This window comes from Aythya marila (genome assembly GCF_965140915.1).
Source record: "Aythya marila genome assembly, chromosome: 3".
NCBI classification, from domain to species: domain Eukaryota; kingdom Metazoa; phylum Chordata; class Aves; order Anseriformes; family Anatidae; genus Aythya; species Aythya marila.
In genome coordinates, this window is record NC_139044.1 from 118,412,708 (window position 1) to 118,431,500 (window position 18,793).

Consider the following 18,793-nt stretch of genomic DNA (forward strand, 5'->3'; position numbering starts at 1 on the left):
TTTTTGGGGTAAAATTTGCTGGGTGGGGGATTTGAGGTCCCTTCTGCCAGCCCGCCCTGCGAGGTGTTGCCCTGCTGGAGGAGGTGGGCGCATCTGCCCGGGCAGAATTTGGATCCCCCGGAGCTCAAATTTGAGGGGGGGGATAAATCCCAGCTGGTGGGTGGGAACAGAGGTCGTGGGGGCCACAGGGGAATGGGAATTCCCCCTTCAAAGGTCTCCCCGTGGCTATTGAAAGCAGCATTTGGGGTGTCCAAAAACTCCTGACAGAGGTGTCCGGATGGGGGCTGGCTGCTCCGCCCCATCCCGACCTGGTTCTCCACGAAGGGAGACAAAATCCCGAGCCAGAAACGTTCCTGATCCAACCCAAAGCTGCTGCCGGAGAGCTTTCCCTTTCCCCTTTCCTCCTCCAGACCCGTCATTAGGCTTCAGGGTTAACAGCTCCCCTTGCCGGGCACCCCCAGAGCCTGGAGAAGCACCTTTTTGGGGCACTTTGGGCAAAGTTCCCGAAATTTTCTCCTCCCCCAGGGCAGCAGCATGCCCGATACCGGTGCTCCCATCCCAGCACTTGGCCGCAGCCCCCAAACGGGGGGTCCAAGCCCCCCCAAAATCCCCGTGCGCCCCGCGGCACAGCCCGGCTCCTCCGGCCGAGCCCTTGGTGTTCCCGAGGCGGTGTATTTATAGCAACCAGCTCATGAGTTTTTAATTAAAATTCCGTTTTCTTTGTGCTCCAGATGGCACGGACCAGCCTTTGGGTGTTTTCCTCGGGTATTTTCAGGCCTCACGCGGCTCTTTGCCCAGGCAGGGGTTGTTTCGGGGGTGTGGGGAAAGGAGGGGTGGTGAGGGGGGTCTCTGCGCCCTGCCCCATGGGTTGGATGCTCTGGGGGGGTGCTGGGGAGAGGGGGTGGCTGTGACCCCCCCCAGACTTGTGTCATGTCCCCAGGGACTGTAGGGCACCCTGCCATCCCATCCCATCCCATCCCATCCCATCCCATCCCATCCCATCCCATCCCATCCCCATCCCCATCCCATATCCCCATCCCCATCCCCATCCCATCCCAAATCCCTATCCCATCCCATCCCATCCCAAAATTCACAGTGCCAGGCAGCCCCCCCATGACCAAGCCCTTTCCCTGCTCCCTCCCCACCCTTTCCCACCCCCATCAGGACAGGATTTTTCCCCCAGCCCTTTCCCAAAACACCCCAAACCCCTGGAGCAGCAGCAGGAGGAGGCAAATTTCTACCGAGACAAAATCAAATCCCCCCCCTGGGGACTGACTCCGGAAGGCAGCCTGCTTTTTAGGAGGGCTTTGGCTTTCTTTTTTTTTTTCTTTTTTTTTTTCCCTTTATTTGATTTTATTTTTGGCAGCCGTGATGGCAGCGGGGAGGGAGTAAATGGCCTCGCTCGAGCCCGGATGCATTTGTGGGTTTTTGAGAGGCAAAAGTGGCCGGGGTTGGAGACGTTTTGTGCTGCGCAGGGCATGAGTCACGGCCACGGGGGTGGGGGTGAGGAGGAGAAAGGGGGGTAAAGAGGTGAAGGAACGGGGATGGAGGGACGGGGATGGAGGAGGAGAGGTCGGGGACGGAGGAGCAGGGAGTAGGGATGGAGAAATAGGGGTGCAGGAGCAGGGATGGAGAGGAGTTTGGGGTGGAGGAGCAGGGTGCAGGGATGTAGGAGCAGGGATGGAGAAGAAGAATTTGGGGATGGAGGAGCAGAAATGGAGAAAAAGAGTTCAGGGGTGGAGGAGCAGGGTGCAAGGATGCAGGATCAGCCGTGCTCACCCCCTGCTTGTCCCCCCTGCAGGGCTGTCTCTGTCCCCCCTGGACCCCTCTTGGTGCCCTCTGCTGTGACCCAGGACCCCGGAGAGGAGCAGGGTTGGGGTCCCCCCATGCTGCCGAGGACCCCTGGTGCCCACCCTGAGCTGCTCCCCACCCCGGGAACTGCCCCTAAATGCTGTGACCTGGCCGCCAGGATATGGGATCGGGATTTGGGAACGGGGGGGGGGACCCATCCCCCCCATCCCTGCTCACTGCTCCTTCCCCCACATAAAGCAGGGGGCTTGGAGCTGCTGGAGCTGGGCCCCCGGGGATGCTCCTGGGGCTGCTGTCCCGGGTTCAGCGGGGAACAATTTTGCCGGATTCTCCCCAAAAGAGGTTTCCTCTGCCTTTTTTTCGGGGCCGTGCTGGTGGGCGAGGCAGCAGCTGCCAGCGACAGCTTGTGTTGTGCTCTGGTTGCTCGCACCTCGCCGCTCCGCCTGGCGCAAAGCAGAGCCGGTGCCGGGGATGCAGGAGCACCCCAGGAGCACCCCAGGAGCACCCCAACACCCCAGGAGCACCCCAGAAGCACCCCAGAACCCCAACAGCACCCCAGCACCCCAGCCAGGATCGGGGCCACCTCTCCCAGGAGGTGCCCGAGGTGCAGAAGGATGCGCAGAGCCCGGAGAGATGAACCCAGCGCCACCAGGAGCTCTGGGCATTTAGGGTCTCCCTCTGCCCCCAAGGGATCCTTCAGGATACCTCCAATCTTTTATTTTTTGGGGGGCAGGATTTATTTTTTTTGGGGGGGGGGCAGGATTTGCCCCCTCCATGTGCTGGGAGGCGTCGTGCCGCGTGTCACTGCCCGCTGGCAGCTTGCTTGAGGTGCCAGCACACGTGCAAAGCGCAATTGTTCCTCCTCGTTTCGGGTGTCAACAGGTGACAAAGCGTGTCCCGGGGCCACGTGGGCAGCCTGAGATGGCTCCGTTCTGCCCCCAGGCTCAGCAGGACGGCAGCTCCCAGCTCTGTGCCAGCACTGGTACCAGTACAGCCCGCTGCGTGGTGCTGGGGCCCCCGTGCTGGTGCTGGTGCCAGTCCCAGTGCACGAAGCTTGGTGCACGGTGGTGGTACTGGTGATGGTACCAGTGCCTGGTGCTGGTGCCAGTGACATTCCCAGTCCCCAGTGCTTGGTGCAAGGTTATGGGACCAGTGCCCAGTGTCGGTGCCGTTCCCAGTACCCGGTGCCCAGTGCTGGTGCCATTCCCAGTGCCCAGTGCCCAGTACCCGGTGCCATTCCCAGTACCCAGTGCCTGGTGCCCAGTACCCAGTGCCATTCCCAGTGCCTGGTACCCGGTTCCAGTCCCAGTACCCGGTTCTTGGTGCATGGTGGTGGTACTGGTGATGGTATCAGGACCCAGGGCCTGGTACCAGTGCCATTCCCAGTGCCCAGTGCCATTCCCAGTGCCATTCCCAGCACCCAGTGCTTGGTGCCTGGTGACAGTACTGGTGACAGTCCCAGTGCCCAGTGCCCGGTGCTGGTTCCATTTCCAGTGTCCAGTGCCAGGTACCTGGTGCCAGTCCCAGTACCCAGTGCCTGGTACCCAGTGGCAGTACTGGTGACAGTCTCAGTGCCCAGTGCCCAGTCCCAGTGCCATTCCCAGTGCCTGGTGCCCAGTCCCAGTACCCAGTGCTTGGTGGATGGTGATGGTACTGGCGATGGAACCAGTGCCCATTGCTGGTACCAGTGCCATTCCCAGTGCACGGTGCTTGGCACCAGTGCCTGGTTCCTGGTGCCAGTGCCATTCCCAGTGCCTGGTGCCGGTCCCAGTACCCAGTGCCTGGTACCCAGTGGCAGTACTGGTGCCATACCCAGTGCCCAGTGCCTGGTCCTGGTGCCATTCCCAGTGCCTGGTGCCATTCCCAGTGCCCAGCGCCCAGTACCCAGCACCATTCCCACCACCCCCATTCCCAGCACCAACCCCAGTTCCCAATCCCCATTCCCAGTGCGGGGAGGGGGGGGGCGCTGGTGCTGAAGGACAGCTCCGCCCCCACCCGCCCCCTCCTCCACCGCCCCCTCCCCTCTCCTCCTCCACCTCCACCACCTCCACCGCCGCCACCAGCACCACCAGCACCACCAGTACCACCACCGCCGGCACCCCACCGCTCCTCCACCTCTCCCCCCGCCGCCGCCATGCCCCAGACGGCCCCGCCGCCGCCGCCGCCGCCGCCGCCGCCTCCCCCCCTCTCCGCCTCCGCCGCCTCCTCCGCCGCCCGCTGCGCACCATGAAGCGGCAGAATGTGCGCACGCTGGCGCTCATCATGTGCACCTTCACCTACCTGCTGGTGGGGGCCGCCGTTTTCGACGCCCTCGAGTCCGAGGGGGAGACGGAGGAGCGCCGGAGGCTGGAGGCGCGCAGCCAGGAGCTGCGGAGCAAGTACAACCTGAGCGCCGCCGGCTTCCGCGAGCTCGAGTGGGTCGTGCTCAAGCTCAAGCCGCACAAGGCCGGCGTGCAGTGGAAATTCGCCGGCTCCTTCTACTTCGCCATCACCGTCATCACCACCATAGGTAACGGCGTGGCCCCCCCCCGACCCCTGCGGATGCGCCCCCGGAGGAGGAGGGGTCCCCCCCCCCCCCCCCCGCTGCGCCGTGCGCCCCCCCGGAGGATGAGGGAGATGCTGAGGGGGTCCCCCCGTTGCGCGCAGCCCTGGGGTGTTAGGGAGAGGTGCCCGGTTCGCTGCTGAAGCTGTGCGGACTCGCCGGAGCCCTCCCCAAAAAGGCCTGACCCCGCCGGAGCCCTCCCCAAAACGCCCGACCCCAAAGGACCCCTCTCCAAAACGCCCGGCCCCAAAGGACCCCTCTCCAAAACGCCCGGCCCCAAAGGACCCCTCTCCAAAACGCACGGCCCCAGTGGCACCCTCTCCAAAACGCTCACCCCAAAGGACCCCTCCCCAAAACGCCCACCCCGCCGGAGCCCTCCCCAAAACGCCCGACCCCAAAAGTTCCCCCCCCAAAACGCCCGACCCCAAAAGCCCCCCCCTAAAAACGCCCGGCCCCAAAGGACCCCTCTCCAAAACGCCCGGCCCCAGTGGCACCCTCTCCAAAACGCTCACCCCAAAAGTCCCCTTCCCCAAAAGGCCCAGCTCCAACGGACCCCTCCCCAAAAAGCCCGACCCCCAAGGCCCCTTCTCCAAAACGTTCACCCCAAAGGACCCCTCCCCAAAAGGCCCGGCCCCACCGGACCCCTCCCCAAAAAGCCCGGCCCCAAAAGTCCCCTCCCCAAAAAGCCCACCCCAAGGGCACCCTCCCCAAAAAGCCCACCCCAAAGGTCCCCTCCCCAAACCACCCGACCCCAGACAGCCCCCTCCCCAAAACACCCCCCCCCCGCACCCCCTGCCCACCCCCGCAGCCCAGAGCCCCCCAATTTTGGGGATCCCCTGCCCGGAATCACCCTCCCCCCCCATTAAATCACCCCTCTTAAATCCCCAGGTTGTTTGGGGGGGGGGGGGGCTGAGTGTCTTGGGGCAGGGACCCCACTTCCAGGCCCTGCAGGGAGGTCCTGGGGGGGGGTTTTGGGGTCCGGCAGGGTTGGGGGGGTCCCTGCTGGGGCACATCACAATGAGGAGGAGGAGGAGGAGGAGGAAGGTTTCCTGGGGACAGGGTTCCCTCCCTGCTGAGGGGGGGGGGACACAGGGATGTGGGGGAGCTGCTGGGGGGGGGTGGGCACAGCTCAGGACCCCCCCGGGGGGGTGCAGGGTGCCAGGACCCCAAAATCCCCTTGGAAATGCTGCTGGAGGCTCCCCCCTCTTTTAGGGGAGGGGGACAGGGGGCTGGGGGGGGGCACAGGACCCCTATAAACCCCCAGCCCCAAAACGTCCCCATCTCCGGACCCCTAAAAGCTCGGCGTGCCATGGGGGGGGTCTGTGATTGGGGGGGGGTCTTGGGGGGCTTCAGGGCTGATGTGGGGGGGTTATTATGGGCTGGGGGCCGGCGGAGCAGCTGGGGCCGGCTCGGGGAAGCGGCTTATGTCTGACGTGAGAGGGGTGGGGGGGTCGGGAGGGGGTCGGGGGGGGGCTTTGTGCCTGTCCCCAAGCCGGGGACGGATCCCGCGGGGGCGCAGGGCAGGCTTTAAAAAAAAAAAAACAAAAAAAAAAAAACAAAAAAAAAAAAAAAAAGGAAGAAAAATTGGGCCCCGCTCTGAAGTTTTCCTTGCTTTTTGTGCTTTTTTAGTGTTTTTTGGTTTTTTTTTTCCCTTCTCCTGGGAAAAAAGCCAAAACTCCAGGCTCTGAAGGTCCCTGGCAGCCCTGTCCCCAGCACGCGTCCCCCTGTCCCCGAGCTCCCCTTGGGCTCCGTCCCTTCTGACGCTCTCGGTGGGGGGGGGGCTCTGGTTTTGGGGAGGGAGCTGGGGGGGCACCCAAGGGTGCTCGGGGTTGGGTGCTGCTGCCCTGGGGGGGGGGGTCCGTGAGAGATGAGCCCCCCGTGGTGGCACCCATGGGGACAGCGCTGGTGGCAGCCGGGTGCGCACGGGGACGGGTACCCCGTGTCCCTGCCACGTGCCGGGGGGGGCTGTCACCGGCCCCAAAACGTGTCCCCTGCTCCCAAAACCACCTCGCTGCGGCCATTTGGGCCGGGGCAGGTGGCGGAGGCTGGCCACGGTGCCACCATCTGTCACTGTCCCCCCCCCCCCCCCCCATATCTTTGGGGTTGTTTATGGCACGGGACGGCTCGGCGTGGGGCAAGGCTGCGGTGACAGCGGTGTCCCCGTGTCCCCTCCGTCCCTAATTCTGCCCCGTGGGGGGGGGGGGTCTCCTGGTGGCCCCCCCCAACCCCCCATGGCCCCAAACTGCGGGACGGTGCCGGGACCTCCCCTTGTTCGGGGGGGGGGCACAAAAAGAGGCTGAGGACAAGGACGAGGACACGGGAACGCGCGCACCACCCCGGGGGGGGGACCCCGCAGCCCCTTTTGCAGCACCTCGGGGGGGACACGGGGACACGGTGGCAGGGCTGGGTTGTCCCGGACACCCCCCCTGCTGCCCCCCCCAGAAGCCCTTGGCCTCGCTGCCTGTCCTCGGCTGCGTTTCCCCCCCCCCCCTCGCTGGCTGCTGGGGGCCAGGGCCTTGCCGTGCGCCCCCCCCCTCTCCGTGCCCTGCTGCTATTTTCATCGCTGCTTCAGCCCCCGCTCGGCCCCTCGGTGGGCTTCAGAGTGAACGGGGAAGGACCCTGCTGCTCCATTTTAGGGCCGCGAGCTGCCCCCCACACCCCAAAAACCCCCCCCGGGGTGTTCACTCTGAAGCCTACTGAGGGCACGTGCGCCACCGCCACCACCCGTCCCCGTTGCGGTGGCTTTTTGGGGAGCTGCTCGCACCCCGCACAGCCAAAACCCAAAACCTGGCGCTGGGGCTGACCAGGAGGAGGCAGAGCTTTGTCCTGGGGGGTTTTCCCCATCCTGGAGCCCCCCCCCAGAGCCCCATTTTGCTCCCACCCTGTCCTTTTCCTGCTCGTCCCCGTCCTGGAGAGAGAAGAGCAATTAACTCCTCTCCCTGCGGATGCCTCATTAAACCCTGCAAGCGGCTGGCTCAGCGCAGCCACAAACAACCCGTGCCGGGCCAAAGGTGCCCAGCACCGGGTAGAAAAAAACAAAAAAAAAAAAAACAAAAAACCAAAAAAAAACGAAAAAAAAAAACAACCCGCGGCCTAATTTCTTGATTTTTTGGTCTTTTTTTTTTCCTATTGCCAAGCGCAATTTGGGTGCTGCCGGGTCTGGTGCTGGGAAGCCGGACCCGATCCGGAGCCCGCTGCGCCCCGCGTGTGATTTATGGGCTGGTTTCAACATTTATCAGCCGCCTCCCGGGCTGCAGCGAGCGCAGCGTGCAGGATTTATGGCAGGCTGCGAGAAAGCCTGGCCGGGGCGGCGTGGGGCTAGCGAAGGGGGGAGACGAGAGGCTGCAACGGGGCAGGGGGCTCCCGGTGGGGAGAGCAGAGGGGCTGCGGGGATGCTGGGTGCTGGTGCTGGGTGCTGGGTGCTGGTGCATGGTGCTGGGTGCTTGTGCAAAGTGCTGGGTGCTTGTGCAGAGCGCTGGGTGCTGCTGCATGGTGCTTGTGCACGGTGCTGGTGCACGGTGCTGGGTGCTCGTGCATGGTCCTAGGCACTGGTGCACGGTGCTGGGTGCTTGTGCACGGTGCTGGGCACTGGTGCATGGTGCTCTGTGCTTCTGCAGAGCGCTGGGTGCTGGTGCATGATGTTTGTGCACGGTGCTGGCTGCAAATGCATGGTGCTGTGCACTGGTGCACGGTGCTGGGTGCTTGTGCAGAGCGCTGGGTGCTGGTGCATGGTGTTGGGTGCTTGTGCACGGTGCTGGGTGCTGGTGCATGGTGCTATGCACTGGTGCACGGTGCTGGGTGCTTGTGCAAAGTGCTGGGTGCTGGTGCATGGTGCTTGTGCACGGTGCTGGTGCATGGTGCTATGCATTGGTGCATGGTGCTGGTTGCTTGTGCACGGTGCTGGGTGCTGCTGCACAGTGCTGAGTGCTTGTGCATGGTGCTGTGTGCTGGTGCATGGTCCTAGGCACTGGTGCATGGTGCTCTGTGCTTGTGCAGAGCGCTGGATGCTGGTGCACGGTGCTGGGCACTGGTGCACGGTGCTGGGTGCTGGTGCAAGGTGCTGGGTGCAAATGCATGGTGCTATGCATTGATGCATGGTGCTGGGTGCTTGTGCAAAGTGCTGGGTGCTGGTGCATGATGCTTGTGCACAGTGCAGGTGCATGGTGCTATGCACTGGTGCATGGTGCTGGGTGCTTGTGCACAGTGCTGGGTGATGCTGCATGATGCTTGTGCACGGTGCTGGTGCACAGTGTTTGGTGCTGGTGCATGGTGCTTGTGCATGGTGCTGTGTGCAGGTGCACGGTGCTAGGCACTGCTGCACAGTGCCGGGTGCTTGTGCACGGTGCTGGGCACTGCTGCATGGTGCTGGTGCACAATTTGGGCACCAGTGCACGGTAATGGGTGCTGGTGCATGGTGCTGGTGCATGGTTCTGGGGGGTTGTGCAGGGTGCTGGGTGCTTCTGCATGGTGCTGGTGCATGGTGATATGTACTGGTGCACGGTGCTGGGTGCTTGTGCATGGTGCTGGATGCTTGTGCAAAGTTCTGGGTGCTTGTGCATGGTGCTGGGTGCTGCTGCATGGTGCTGGTGCATGGTCCTAGGCACTGGTGCATGGTCCTAGGCACTGGTGCATGGTGCTGGGTGCTTGTGCACGGTGCTGGGTGCTTGTGCAGGGTGCTGTGCACTCGTGCAAAGAGCTGGGTGCCGGTGCACAGTCTGGGTGCCAGTGCACGGTGCCCTGGAGCACGGTGCCAGGTTCTAGAGCATGGGTTTTATCCCCCCCCCAAGACCCCTTCCCTCTGGGGGGGCCACCAGCACCCAGCCCCATGGCGGGGAGAACGGGAGAACTTGGGGGGGGGGGGGTTGGAAACCGGGAACAGGCCTGGCGGAGCCCCAGAATTGAGTGAAAAATTGCCAGTTTTGGGTCAGCGCAAACACGGCCCTTGGCCGGTGCGGGGATTTTCCATGACAGCATCGGGCCCGCGGCACGGGGGGGGCACAAAGGGCTGCAGGGGGGGGGACGGGGACCCGTGGGGGGGCTGCGAGCACTCCTGGGGGGTTGTGACCCCCCCCTGTGCACACACACAGAGGGGACACACTGGGATTGGGGTCACGGAGCGAGGGGCTCGGTGCTGGGGGGTGCTGGAGGGGGGGGTGCTGCTCCGGGCCCTATAATTTGCCCCCTGCAGCCCCATACCTCGGTTCCTGCAACCCCATAACTTCCTCCCTGCAGCCCCATAATTTTGTTCCCTGCAGCCCCATATCCTGCTCCCTGCAGCCCCATACCCCTGCCCCCTTCAGCCCCACAACTTTGCCCCCTGCAGCCCCAAAACCTTGCACCTGGCAGCCCTATAACTTTGCTCCCTGCAGCCCCATATCCTATTTCCCTGCAGCCCCATACCCCTTGCCCCCAGCAGCCCTAGCCCCCAGCCCCATAACTTTGCTCCCTGCAACCCCGTACCTTAGCCCCTACAGCCCCATACCCCTTGCTCCCTGCAGCCCCATACCCTACTCCCTGCAGCCCTATACCTTGCACCCTGCAGCCCTATAACTTTGCTCCCTGCAGCCCCATATCCTATTTCCCTACAGCCCCAAACCCTGCTCCCTGCAGCCCCATACCCCTTGCACCCTTCAGCCCCATAACTTTGCTCCCTGCAGCCCCATATCCCTTGCCCCTTTCAGCCCCATACCTTACCCTATACAGCCCCATACCTTGCCCCCTGCAGCCCCATAACTTTGCTCCCTGCAACCCCATTACCCTCACTCCCTGCAACCCCATACCTTACCCCCTACAACCCCATACCTTACCCTATACAGCCCCATACCTTACCCTATACAGCCCCCTACCCCTTACCCCCAGCAGCCCTATCCCCCAACCCCATACCTCACCCCCTTCAGCCCCATAATTCGTCCCCTTCACCCCCGGCACCCCCACCCCGCAGCCCCCCATCCCCGCACCGTTCCCCCCCCTTTTTGCAGCCCCATGGCCCGCTGCCCGCTCATCCCCTGGCCGTGCTCCAGGTCCCAGCCCTACACCTGCTCCTCCGCGGCCCTAAAAAGGCCACGAGGCAGCCGCGAGCCTTGGGGACGTGCCAGGGTTTCGGCACCCTCTGGGGATGTTTTTTTTTTTTTGGGGGGGTGGAAGCAGGGAAAAGGTGCTGAGCCCCCTTGGTAAGGTTTTTTTAGGGGCAGGATTTGGCTCCTGCCGCAATGGGGTCGCTGGGAAGGGGTCCCCAATAGGGCAGGGGGGCAGGCAGCATCTGCAGGGTCCCATAAAGGATGAAAATGGGGGGGTGAATTGGGGTAAATTGGGGTAAATTTCCTAAATATAGCCCTGGGGAAATGGGGTTAAATATATTAAATATAGTCCTGGGGAAATGGGACTAAATATACTAAATATAGGCCTGGGGAAATGGGGGCAAATATGCTAAATATAGCCCTGGGAAAATTGGGGTAAATTTCCTAAATATAGCCCTGGGAAAATGGGGCTAAATATATTAAATATACTAAATATAGTCCTGGGGAAATGGGGCTAAATATTCTAAATATAGTCTTGGGGAAATGGGGCTAAAAATATTAAATATACTGAATATAGCCCTGGGGAAATGGGGCTGAATATGCTAAATATAGTCCTGGGGAAATGGGGTTAAATTTACTAAATAAGTCCTGGGAAAATGGGGTTAAATATGTTAAATATAGTCCTGGGGAAATGGGGCTGAATATAGTAAATATATGGCCCCAGGATATGGGGTTAAATATGCTAAATATAGGCCTGGGGAAATGGGGCTAAAAATATTAAATATACTAAATATAGCCCTGGGGAAATTGGGGTAAATTTCCTAAATATAGCCCCGGGGAAATGGGGCTAAATATACTAAATATATTAAATATGCTAAATATAGGAAGTGGGGTTAAATATATTAAATATACTAAATATAGCTCTGGGGAAATGGGGGTAAATTTCCTAAATAAGTCCTGGGGAAATGGGGGTAAATATATTAAATATACTAAATACAGTCCTTGGGAAATGGGGCTAAATTTCCTAAATATAGCCCTGGGGAAATGGGGTTAAATATTCTAAATATAGTCTTGGGGAATTGGGGCTGAATATGCTAAATATAGCTCGGGGGAAATGGGGCTAAAAATATTAAATACCCTAAATATAGCTCTGGGAAATGGGGCTAAATATATTAAATACGGCCCCGGAGCCCACACGGCAGCAGGGTGCTCGGTGAGGGTCCCTGCAGGGCACCGCTGGAGGCTCGGACCCTAAAACCCCACCCTCGGCCCTACGGCTGTGAGAAATGGGGAGATTTGGGCTGTTTTGGGGCCAAAATTGAGGCACCCGGCAGCTGCGCCCCCAGCTCCATCCTGCCACGGGATGTCCCCTCCGCGGTGTCCCCGGGGGGGGGCACCACGCTCAGCCCCCATCCCCGGGAGCAGCCGAGGGATTTGGGGTCCCCCAGGAGCAGAAGGTGGATTTGGGGTCCCCCAGGAGCAGCTGTGGGATTTGGGGTCCCCCAGTTCTCCCCCACAGGAAAAAAGGGGACCTGAAACCCCCAGGGTGCAGGAGGAAAGGGGACCGCAGACCCCCAGGGCTGGGGGGGTCCCCGGAGGGCAGGGCTGGGCCCCAGGAAGGGCAAAGCTTTTTGTAGGGTCAATTTGCCTCAAATCCAGCGTTGTGGTCCCCAAAACCGTCCCCAAGTCCAGCCGGCCCCAATAGTTTTGGCTCAGAAATGGCCCATGGTGCCAGCAGCGTCCCCGGGGGAGAGGTGCCCGGGGGGGGGGTCCCCGATTTTGTGCCTTAATACCCAAATGTTTTCCATGTATAGGGGAATATCCTAATGTTTTCCACGTGCCCTAATAATATCGAAATGTTTTTCACCTGTAGGGGAACACGGCCTGTTCTTATGGGGAATGGGTCCCTGGAGGCTTGGAATAACTGGGGAGTGGGGCGGTGGAATGGGGAGGGGAAGGGGAAGGGGAAGGGGAAGGGGAAGGGGAAGGGGAAGGGGAAGGGGAAGGGGAAGGGGAAGGGGAAGGGGAAGGGAAAAAAAGGGGGGAAGGGAAGGGGGAAGGGAAGGGGAAAGGGAAAGGAGGAGGAGGAGGAGGAGGAGGAGGAGAAGGAGAAGGAGAAGGAGAAGGAGAAGGAGAAGGAGAAGGAGAAGGAGAAGGAGAAGGAGAAGGAAAAGGAAAAGGAAAAGGAAAAGGAAAAGGAAAAGGAAAAGGAAAAGGAAAAGGAAAATAATAGGGAAGGGAGGGAAAGAGGAAGGGAAAGGGGAATAGGAAAGGGAAAGGGAAAGGGAAAGGGAAAGGGAAAGGGAAAGGGAAAGGGAAAGGGAAAGGGAAAGGGAAAGGGAAAGGATGGGAAAATAATGGGGAAGGAAGGGAAAGAGGAAGGGAAAGAGGAATAAGAAAAGGAAAGGGAATAAGAAAGGGAAAGGAGGAGAAGGAGGAGGGGGAGAAGGAAAAGGGAAAGGGAAATGAAGAGGAAAAGGGAAAGGGAAAGGGAAAGGGAAAGGGAAAGGGAAAGGGAAAGGGAAAGGGAAAGGAAAAGGAAAAGGAAAAGGAAAAGGAAAAGGAAAAGGAAAAGGAAAAGGAAAAGGAAAAGGAAAAGGAAAAGGAAAAGGAAAATAATAGGGAAGGGAGGGAAAGATGAAGGGAAAGGGAAATAAGAAAGGGAAAGGAGGAGGAGGAGGAGGAGAAGGAAAAGGAAAAGGGAAATGGAAAGGGGAAGGGAAAGGAGGAGGAGAAGGAGAAGAAGGAGGAGGAGAAGGAGAAGGAGAAGGAAAAGGAAAAGGAAAAGGAAAAGGAAAAGGAAAAGGAAAAGGAAAAGGAAAAGGAAAAGGAAAGGGAAAATAATAGGGAAAATAATAGGGAAGGGAGGGAAAGAGGAAGGGAAAGAGGAATAAGAAAAGGAAAGGGAATAAAAAAGGGAAAGGAGAAGAAGGAGAAGGAGGAGGAGGAGGAGGAGGAGGAGGAGGAGGAGGAGAGGGGTGGCTGCCCTCGTGGCAGCTCCCAGCCCCCCCACACCCCCCGGGCTCAGCTGGCCGTTGTCGGGTTGCGTTCCGGGGCCGTAATCCTCCCTCCCCACACGGCCCCATCTGCGTGCGTCCTGCGCAGGCAGGAGATTAGGGCACGGCCAGATGCTGCCCCTGGGGATGGGGGGGGATGGGGAGGGATGGGGGCCCCCCGGGTGGCCGATGGCTGATCCTGGGGGCAGAGGGATAAAGGGACATGGGACATGGGGTTATAGGGACATAGGGTCATAGGGACATGGGACATAGGGTTATAGGGACATGGGATACAGGGTTATAGGGACACGGGGATATAGGGACATGGGGATACGGGGATAAAGGGACATGGGGATACAGGGATAAAGGGACATGGAGACACGGGGATAAAGGGACATGGGATACAGGGATATAGGGACATGGGACACAGGGATGTAGGGACATGGGACATAGGGTTATAGGGACACGGGACATAGGGTTATATGGACATGGGATACAGGGATAAAGGGACATGGGGACACGGATAAAGGGACCTGGGGATACTGGGATAAAGGGACACAGGGACACTGGGATAAAGGGACATGGGATACAGGGAGATAGGGACATGGGCATACAGGGATGAAGGGACATGGGGTACAGGGATAAAGGGACATAGGATGCAGGGATAAAGGGACATGGGGACACGGGGATAAAGGGACATGGGGTACAGGGATGTAGAGACATGGGACACAGGGATGTAGGGACATGGGACATAGGGTTATAGGGACATGGGATATAGGGTTATAGGGACATGGGATACAGGGTTATAGGGACACAGGGATATAGGGACATGGGGACACGGGGATAAAGGGACATGGGGATACAGGGATATAGGGACATGGGGTACAGGGATTCAGGGACATGGGGATACTGGGATAAAGGGACATGGGACACAGGGATGTAGGGACATGGGACATAGGGTTATAGGGACACGGGACATAGGGTTATAGGGACATGGGATACAGGGATAAAGGGACATGGGGACACGGATAAAGGGACGTGGGGATACTGTGATAAAGGGACAGGGGGACACTGGGATAAAGGGACATGGGATACAGGGTTATAGGGACATGGGATACAGGGATGTAGGGACATGGGGATACTGGGATATAGGGATATGGGATACAGGGATAAAGGGACATGGGGACACGGGGATAAAGGGACATGGTATACAGGGATAAAGGGACATGGGATACAGGGATGTAGGGACACGGGGATACAGGGTTATAGGGACATGGGATACAGGGATAAAGGGATATGGGGATACAGGGATATAGGGACATGGGGACACAGGGACAAAGGGACATGGGAATGCAGAGATGCAGGGACATGGGACACAGGGATATAGGGACACGGGGATACTGGGATAAAGGGACATGGGGACAGAGATGCGGGGACATGGGGATACAGATACAGGGACATGGGGACGCAGAGACACAAGGAAATGGGGGCACGGGGATAAAGGGACATGGGGATGCAGGGATAAAAGGACAGGGGGATGCAGAGATGCAGGGACATGGGGACGGAGGGATGCAGGGAAGCAGGGATGGGGTGACGGAGGTCACCCATCCGCCCTCCCCTCTCCATTCCCTAAAATCTCCCATTTTTCCCCCTTCTCCTTCCCATCCCCACCCAACCCTTGCGGCTCAGGCTCCCCCAGGAGCTGCACCTTGGGACAGGGCACCCTCAACACCCTAGTGCCAACACCACCCCCCCACACCAGGCCTTCATTTAGGAGCCCCCCTCCAAGACCCCACACCCATAGGGGTGACCACAGAAGGGGGGGCCGTGCAAGGCGCCGCGACCACCCCAAACCCCTCTCGGCGCCTTCTCCCCCTCAGGGTACGGCCACGCGGCCCCCAGCACGGACGGAGGGAAGGTTTTCTGCATGATCTACGCCCTGCTGGGCATCCCCCTCACCCTGGTGATGTTCCAGAGCTTGGGCGAACGCATCAACACCTTCGTCCGCTACCTCCTGCACCGCGCCAAGAAGTGCCTGGGCATGAGGCGGGCCGAGGTCTCCATGGCCAACATGGTCGCCATCGGCTTCTTCTCCTGCATCAGCACCCTGTGCATCGGGGCGGCCGCCTTCTCCTACTACGAGCGCTGGAGCTTCTTCCACGCCTACTACTACTGCTTCATCACCCTCACCACCATCGGCTTCGGGGACTACGTGGCCCTGCAGAAGGACGAGGCGCTGCAGAACCAGCCCCAGTACGTGGCCTTCAGCTTCGTCTACATCCTGACGGGGCTGACGGTCATCGGCGCCTTCCTCAACCTGGTGGTGCTGCGCTTCATGACCATGAACGCCGAGGATGAGAAGAGGGACGCCGAGCACCGGGCCCTGCTCAGCCGGGCCGGCCAAGGAGGTGGTGGTGGAGGAGGAGGAGGAGGAGGAGGAAGGCAGGGAGCCGAAACGAGCCCCTTGGGTGCCCCAGCGGCATCCACGGTGGGCATGGGGTTAGGAGGAGGAGGAGGAGGAGGAGGAGGAGGAGGAGGAGGAGGAGGGCTGCGCAATGTCTACGCCGAGGTGCTCCACTTCCAGTCCATGTGCTCGTGCCTGTGGTACAAGAGCCGGGAGAAGCTGCAGTACTCCATCCCCATGATCATCCCCCGGGACTTGTCCACCTCGGACACTTGCGTGGAGCAGCAGAGCCGTTCCTCGCCGGGCCGTTGCCCCCAGACCCCTTCCAAGCGCTGCTTCTGCGGCGCGCGGCGCTCGGCCATCAGCTCCGTCTCCACCGGCCTCCACAGCCTCTCGGCCTTCCAGGGGCTGGTGAAACGCCGCAGCTCCGTGTAGCCCCCCCCCAAACCCCCTCCACGCACCCCTCTTCTTGTCCCCGTGGCCAAGGACCCCCCCCTTTCCGAATCCCCCATCCCCCTTTGGGGTCCCCCCCCAAAGGACGCGGGGCGGCTGCGGGGTCAGGAGGGTGACGGTGGAGGTGGTGGTGGTTGGGGGGGGTTGTGGGGGGGCTGGATTATTTTATTTTTAACTTAAATTAAGGGTTATTTTTATTTTTACGTTGCAAAACGGCACTCCTCAAACTGTGAAACTTGAAGAGGCGGAGAGGGCGCTGGGACCCGGTGGAAAGCGGCGGGGAAAAAAAAGGGGAAAAAAATTGGGGAGGGGGGTGGGAGAAGAGGGGGGGAGCACATATCCCTGTCCGGGGAGCCCCCAAAACCCCCCCCTGGCACCCCAAGACCCCCCCTGGCACCCCCAGGTACCCCCTGGTACCCCCTGGCACCCTCTCCGGGTGTGAGCAGGGCGCTGGGGGTGGGCACCGGGGGTCCCAAAACGCCACCAGGGGTGGGGGTGCCCGGGCTGGGGTTGTAGGGTGCCCCCCCTGACCCCGATCTTCATTGCGGCTCCGGGGATGGAGGCATCACTTGGGGCAAAGTGGTTTTTTGGGGGACAATGAGGGGCATGAGGAGGTTTTTTTACCCTCAATCGTCACGACCCCAAGCTGCACCCTTGAGCCTGTGCCCCATTGTGCCCCATTGCACCCCATTGTGCCCTATTGCACCCCATTGTGCCCCCCTGCACCCCATTGTGCCCCACTGAACCCCATTGTGCCCCATCACACCCCACTGCATCCCATTGAACCCTATTGTGCTCCATTGTGCCCCATTGCACCCCATAGCACCCCATTGTGCCCCATCACATCCAGTTGCCACCCATCACACCCTATTGCGCCCCATCACACCCCATAGCACCCCATTGTGCCCCTTAGCACCTCATTGCACCCTATAGCACCCCATTGCACCCCCTCACACCCCACAGTGTCCCATTGCACCCCATTGCACCTAATTGTGCCCCACTACACCCCATTGCACCCCATCGCACCCTATTGCACCCCATTGCACCCCACTCTTCCCCATTGCACCCCATTGTGCCCCACCACACCCCATCACACCCTATTTCACCCCCTTGTTCCCTATTGCACCCCATAGCACCCCATAGCACCCCATTGTGCCCCATTGCACCCCATTGCACCCCATTGAACCCATCGCACCCCCTTGCTCCCCATCACACCCCATAGCACCCCACTGTGCCCCCTCACACCCCATAGCCCCCCATTGCCCCCCACCACACCCCATTGCCCCCCATCACACCCCACACCCTGATCCCAATTTTTGGGGTGCTCTGGGGCACAGGGACATTGCACAGGGGGGACACGGGGGCCCTGTCCCCATCACAGAAAAAAGGGAATAATGGGGGAAAATCCCTCATTTTCACCCAACGGGGGCAGGGGGCTGCAGGGGGGGACACCGAGACGTGCACCGACCCCTCATGACCCCAAAAAAAAAAACAAACCCAAGGGGGACCCCAGGACTCGGGGGGCATCTGGGGCGCCCGTCCCCCGGCGCGGCGCTTCTTTTCTCACCTTTTAACCCAAAAAAAAAAAAATGTGCGTTTCCGAGAGGGCGCGTTTACGCCGCGACCCTATAAAGGGGGAGAGAAATACCCAGAAAAAAAAAAAAAAAGGGATTTTACCCCCTCCCCGGGACGAGGTTTCTCCCCGTTTTCTCATGCCAAAGTTGTGTTTGCGCCACTGGTTTCCCTTCTGGAGAGAAATAAAGGCTGGGTCGAACCGTGACCCCCCCCCTGCGCCGTCCCTTTTGGGGTTTTGGGGTCTGGGACGCACGGGGGGGTCCCGATGAGGGTCACCCCTGTGCCCGTTTTTGGGATTTCCACCATCATCTCCTTGGGGTGGCACCAGAAGGGCTTCGGGGGTCCCCTCCTGCCCCCGTCCCTAATAAAGAGGCTTTGGGGGTGCTGGGGGGGTGATTTGGGATGGGGATGTTTTGGGGTTCCCCTGGTCACCCCGCTGCTGGGTGCGGCATCGGGATGGGGACCAGCAGGGGCAGGGGGTTTGGGGTGGTGGGGATCGGGGGGTCCCAAACCAGGGGGGCTTCAGGGGGGGCACAGGGGCTGTGCCGCCGTCCCCATATTGCCAGCCCCAACCCACCGACCCCAAGGCACTGTCCCCAAACTGCCGGCCCTAAAAGCAGCGCCCCAAAAACAATGATCCCAAAACACAATTCCCCAAACCAACGTCCCCAGCACACCATCCCCAAAACCGTCCCCAAAATGATGTCCCCAAAATACCATCCCCAAACCAACGACCCCAAACCACTGTCCCCAAACTAACATCCCCAAACCACTGTCCCCAACCCACCACCCCAAAACATCGTCCCCAAACCGCCATCCCCAACCCGCTGGCCTTAACCCGCTGGCCTCAACCCAAGGTCCCCAAACCCATGTCCCTAAACCAGTCCCCAAAACGCCATCCCCCAAAACACCGTCACCAAACCAATGTCCCCAAACCAACGTCCCCAACACACTGTCCCCAAAACTGTCCCCAACACACCGTCCCCAAAACACAATT

The 18,793-nt window shown here is 60.3% G+C and overlaps 1 protein-coding gene across 1 annotated transcript; it reads left to right on the plus strand.

Annotated features, from left to right (window-relative positions):
• Nucleotides 1-3,939: 3,939 nt before the first annotated feature.
• KCNK3 (potassium two pore domain channel subfamily K member 3) lies at nt 3,940-16,260 on the plus strand. The gene is made up of 2 exons (XM_082758458.1): nt 3,940-4,318; nt 15,245-16,260. Exons 1-2 carry the CDS (start codon nt 4,036-4,038, stop codon nt 16,201-16,203), a joined length of 1,242 nt encoding a protein of 413 aa, XP_082614584.1. The 5' UTR covers nt 3,940-4,035; the 3' UTR covers nt 16,204-16,260.
• Nucleotides 16,261-18,793: the final 2,533 nt, after the last annotated feature.

What these genes read in the sequence shown, in the direction of transcription:
- KCNK3 (XM_082758458.1), top strand. Translation starts at nt 4,036, where the DNA reads ATGAAGCGGCAGAATGTGCGCACGCTGGCGCTCATCATGTGCACCTTC. An exon ending in CACCGTCATCACCACCATAG is followed by an intron (nt 4,319 to 15,244) that starts GTAACGGCGTGG and finishes TCTCCCCCTCAG; the next exon opens with GGTACGGCCACGCGGCCCCC.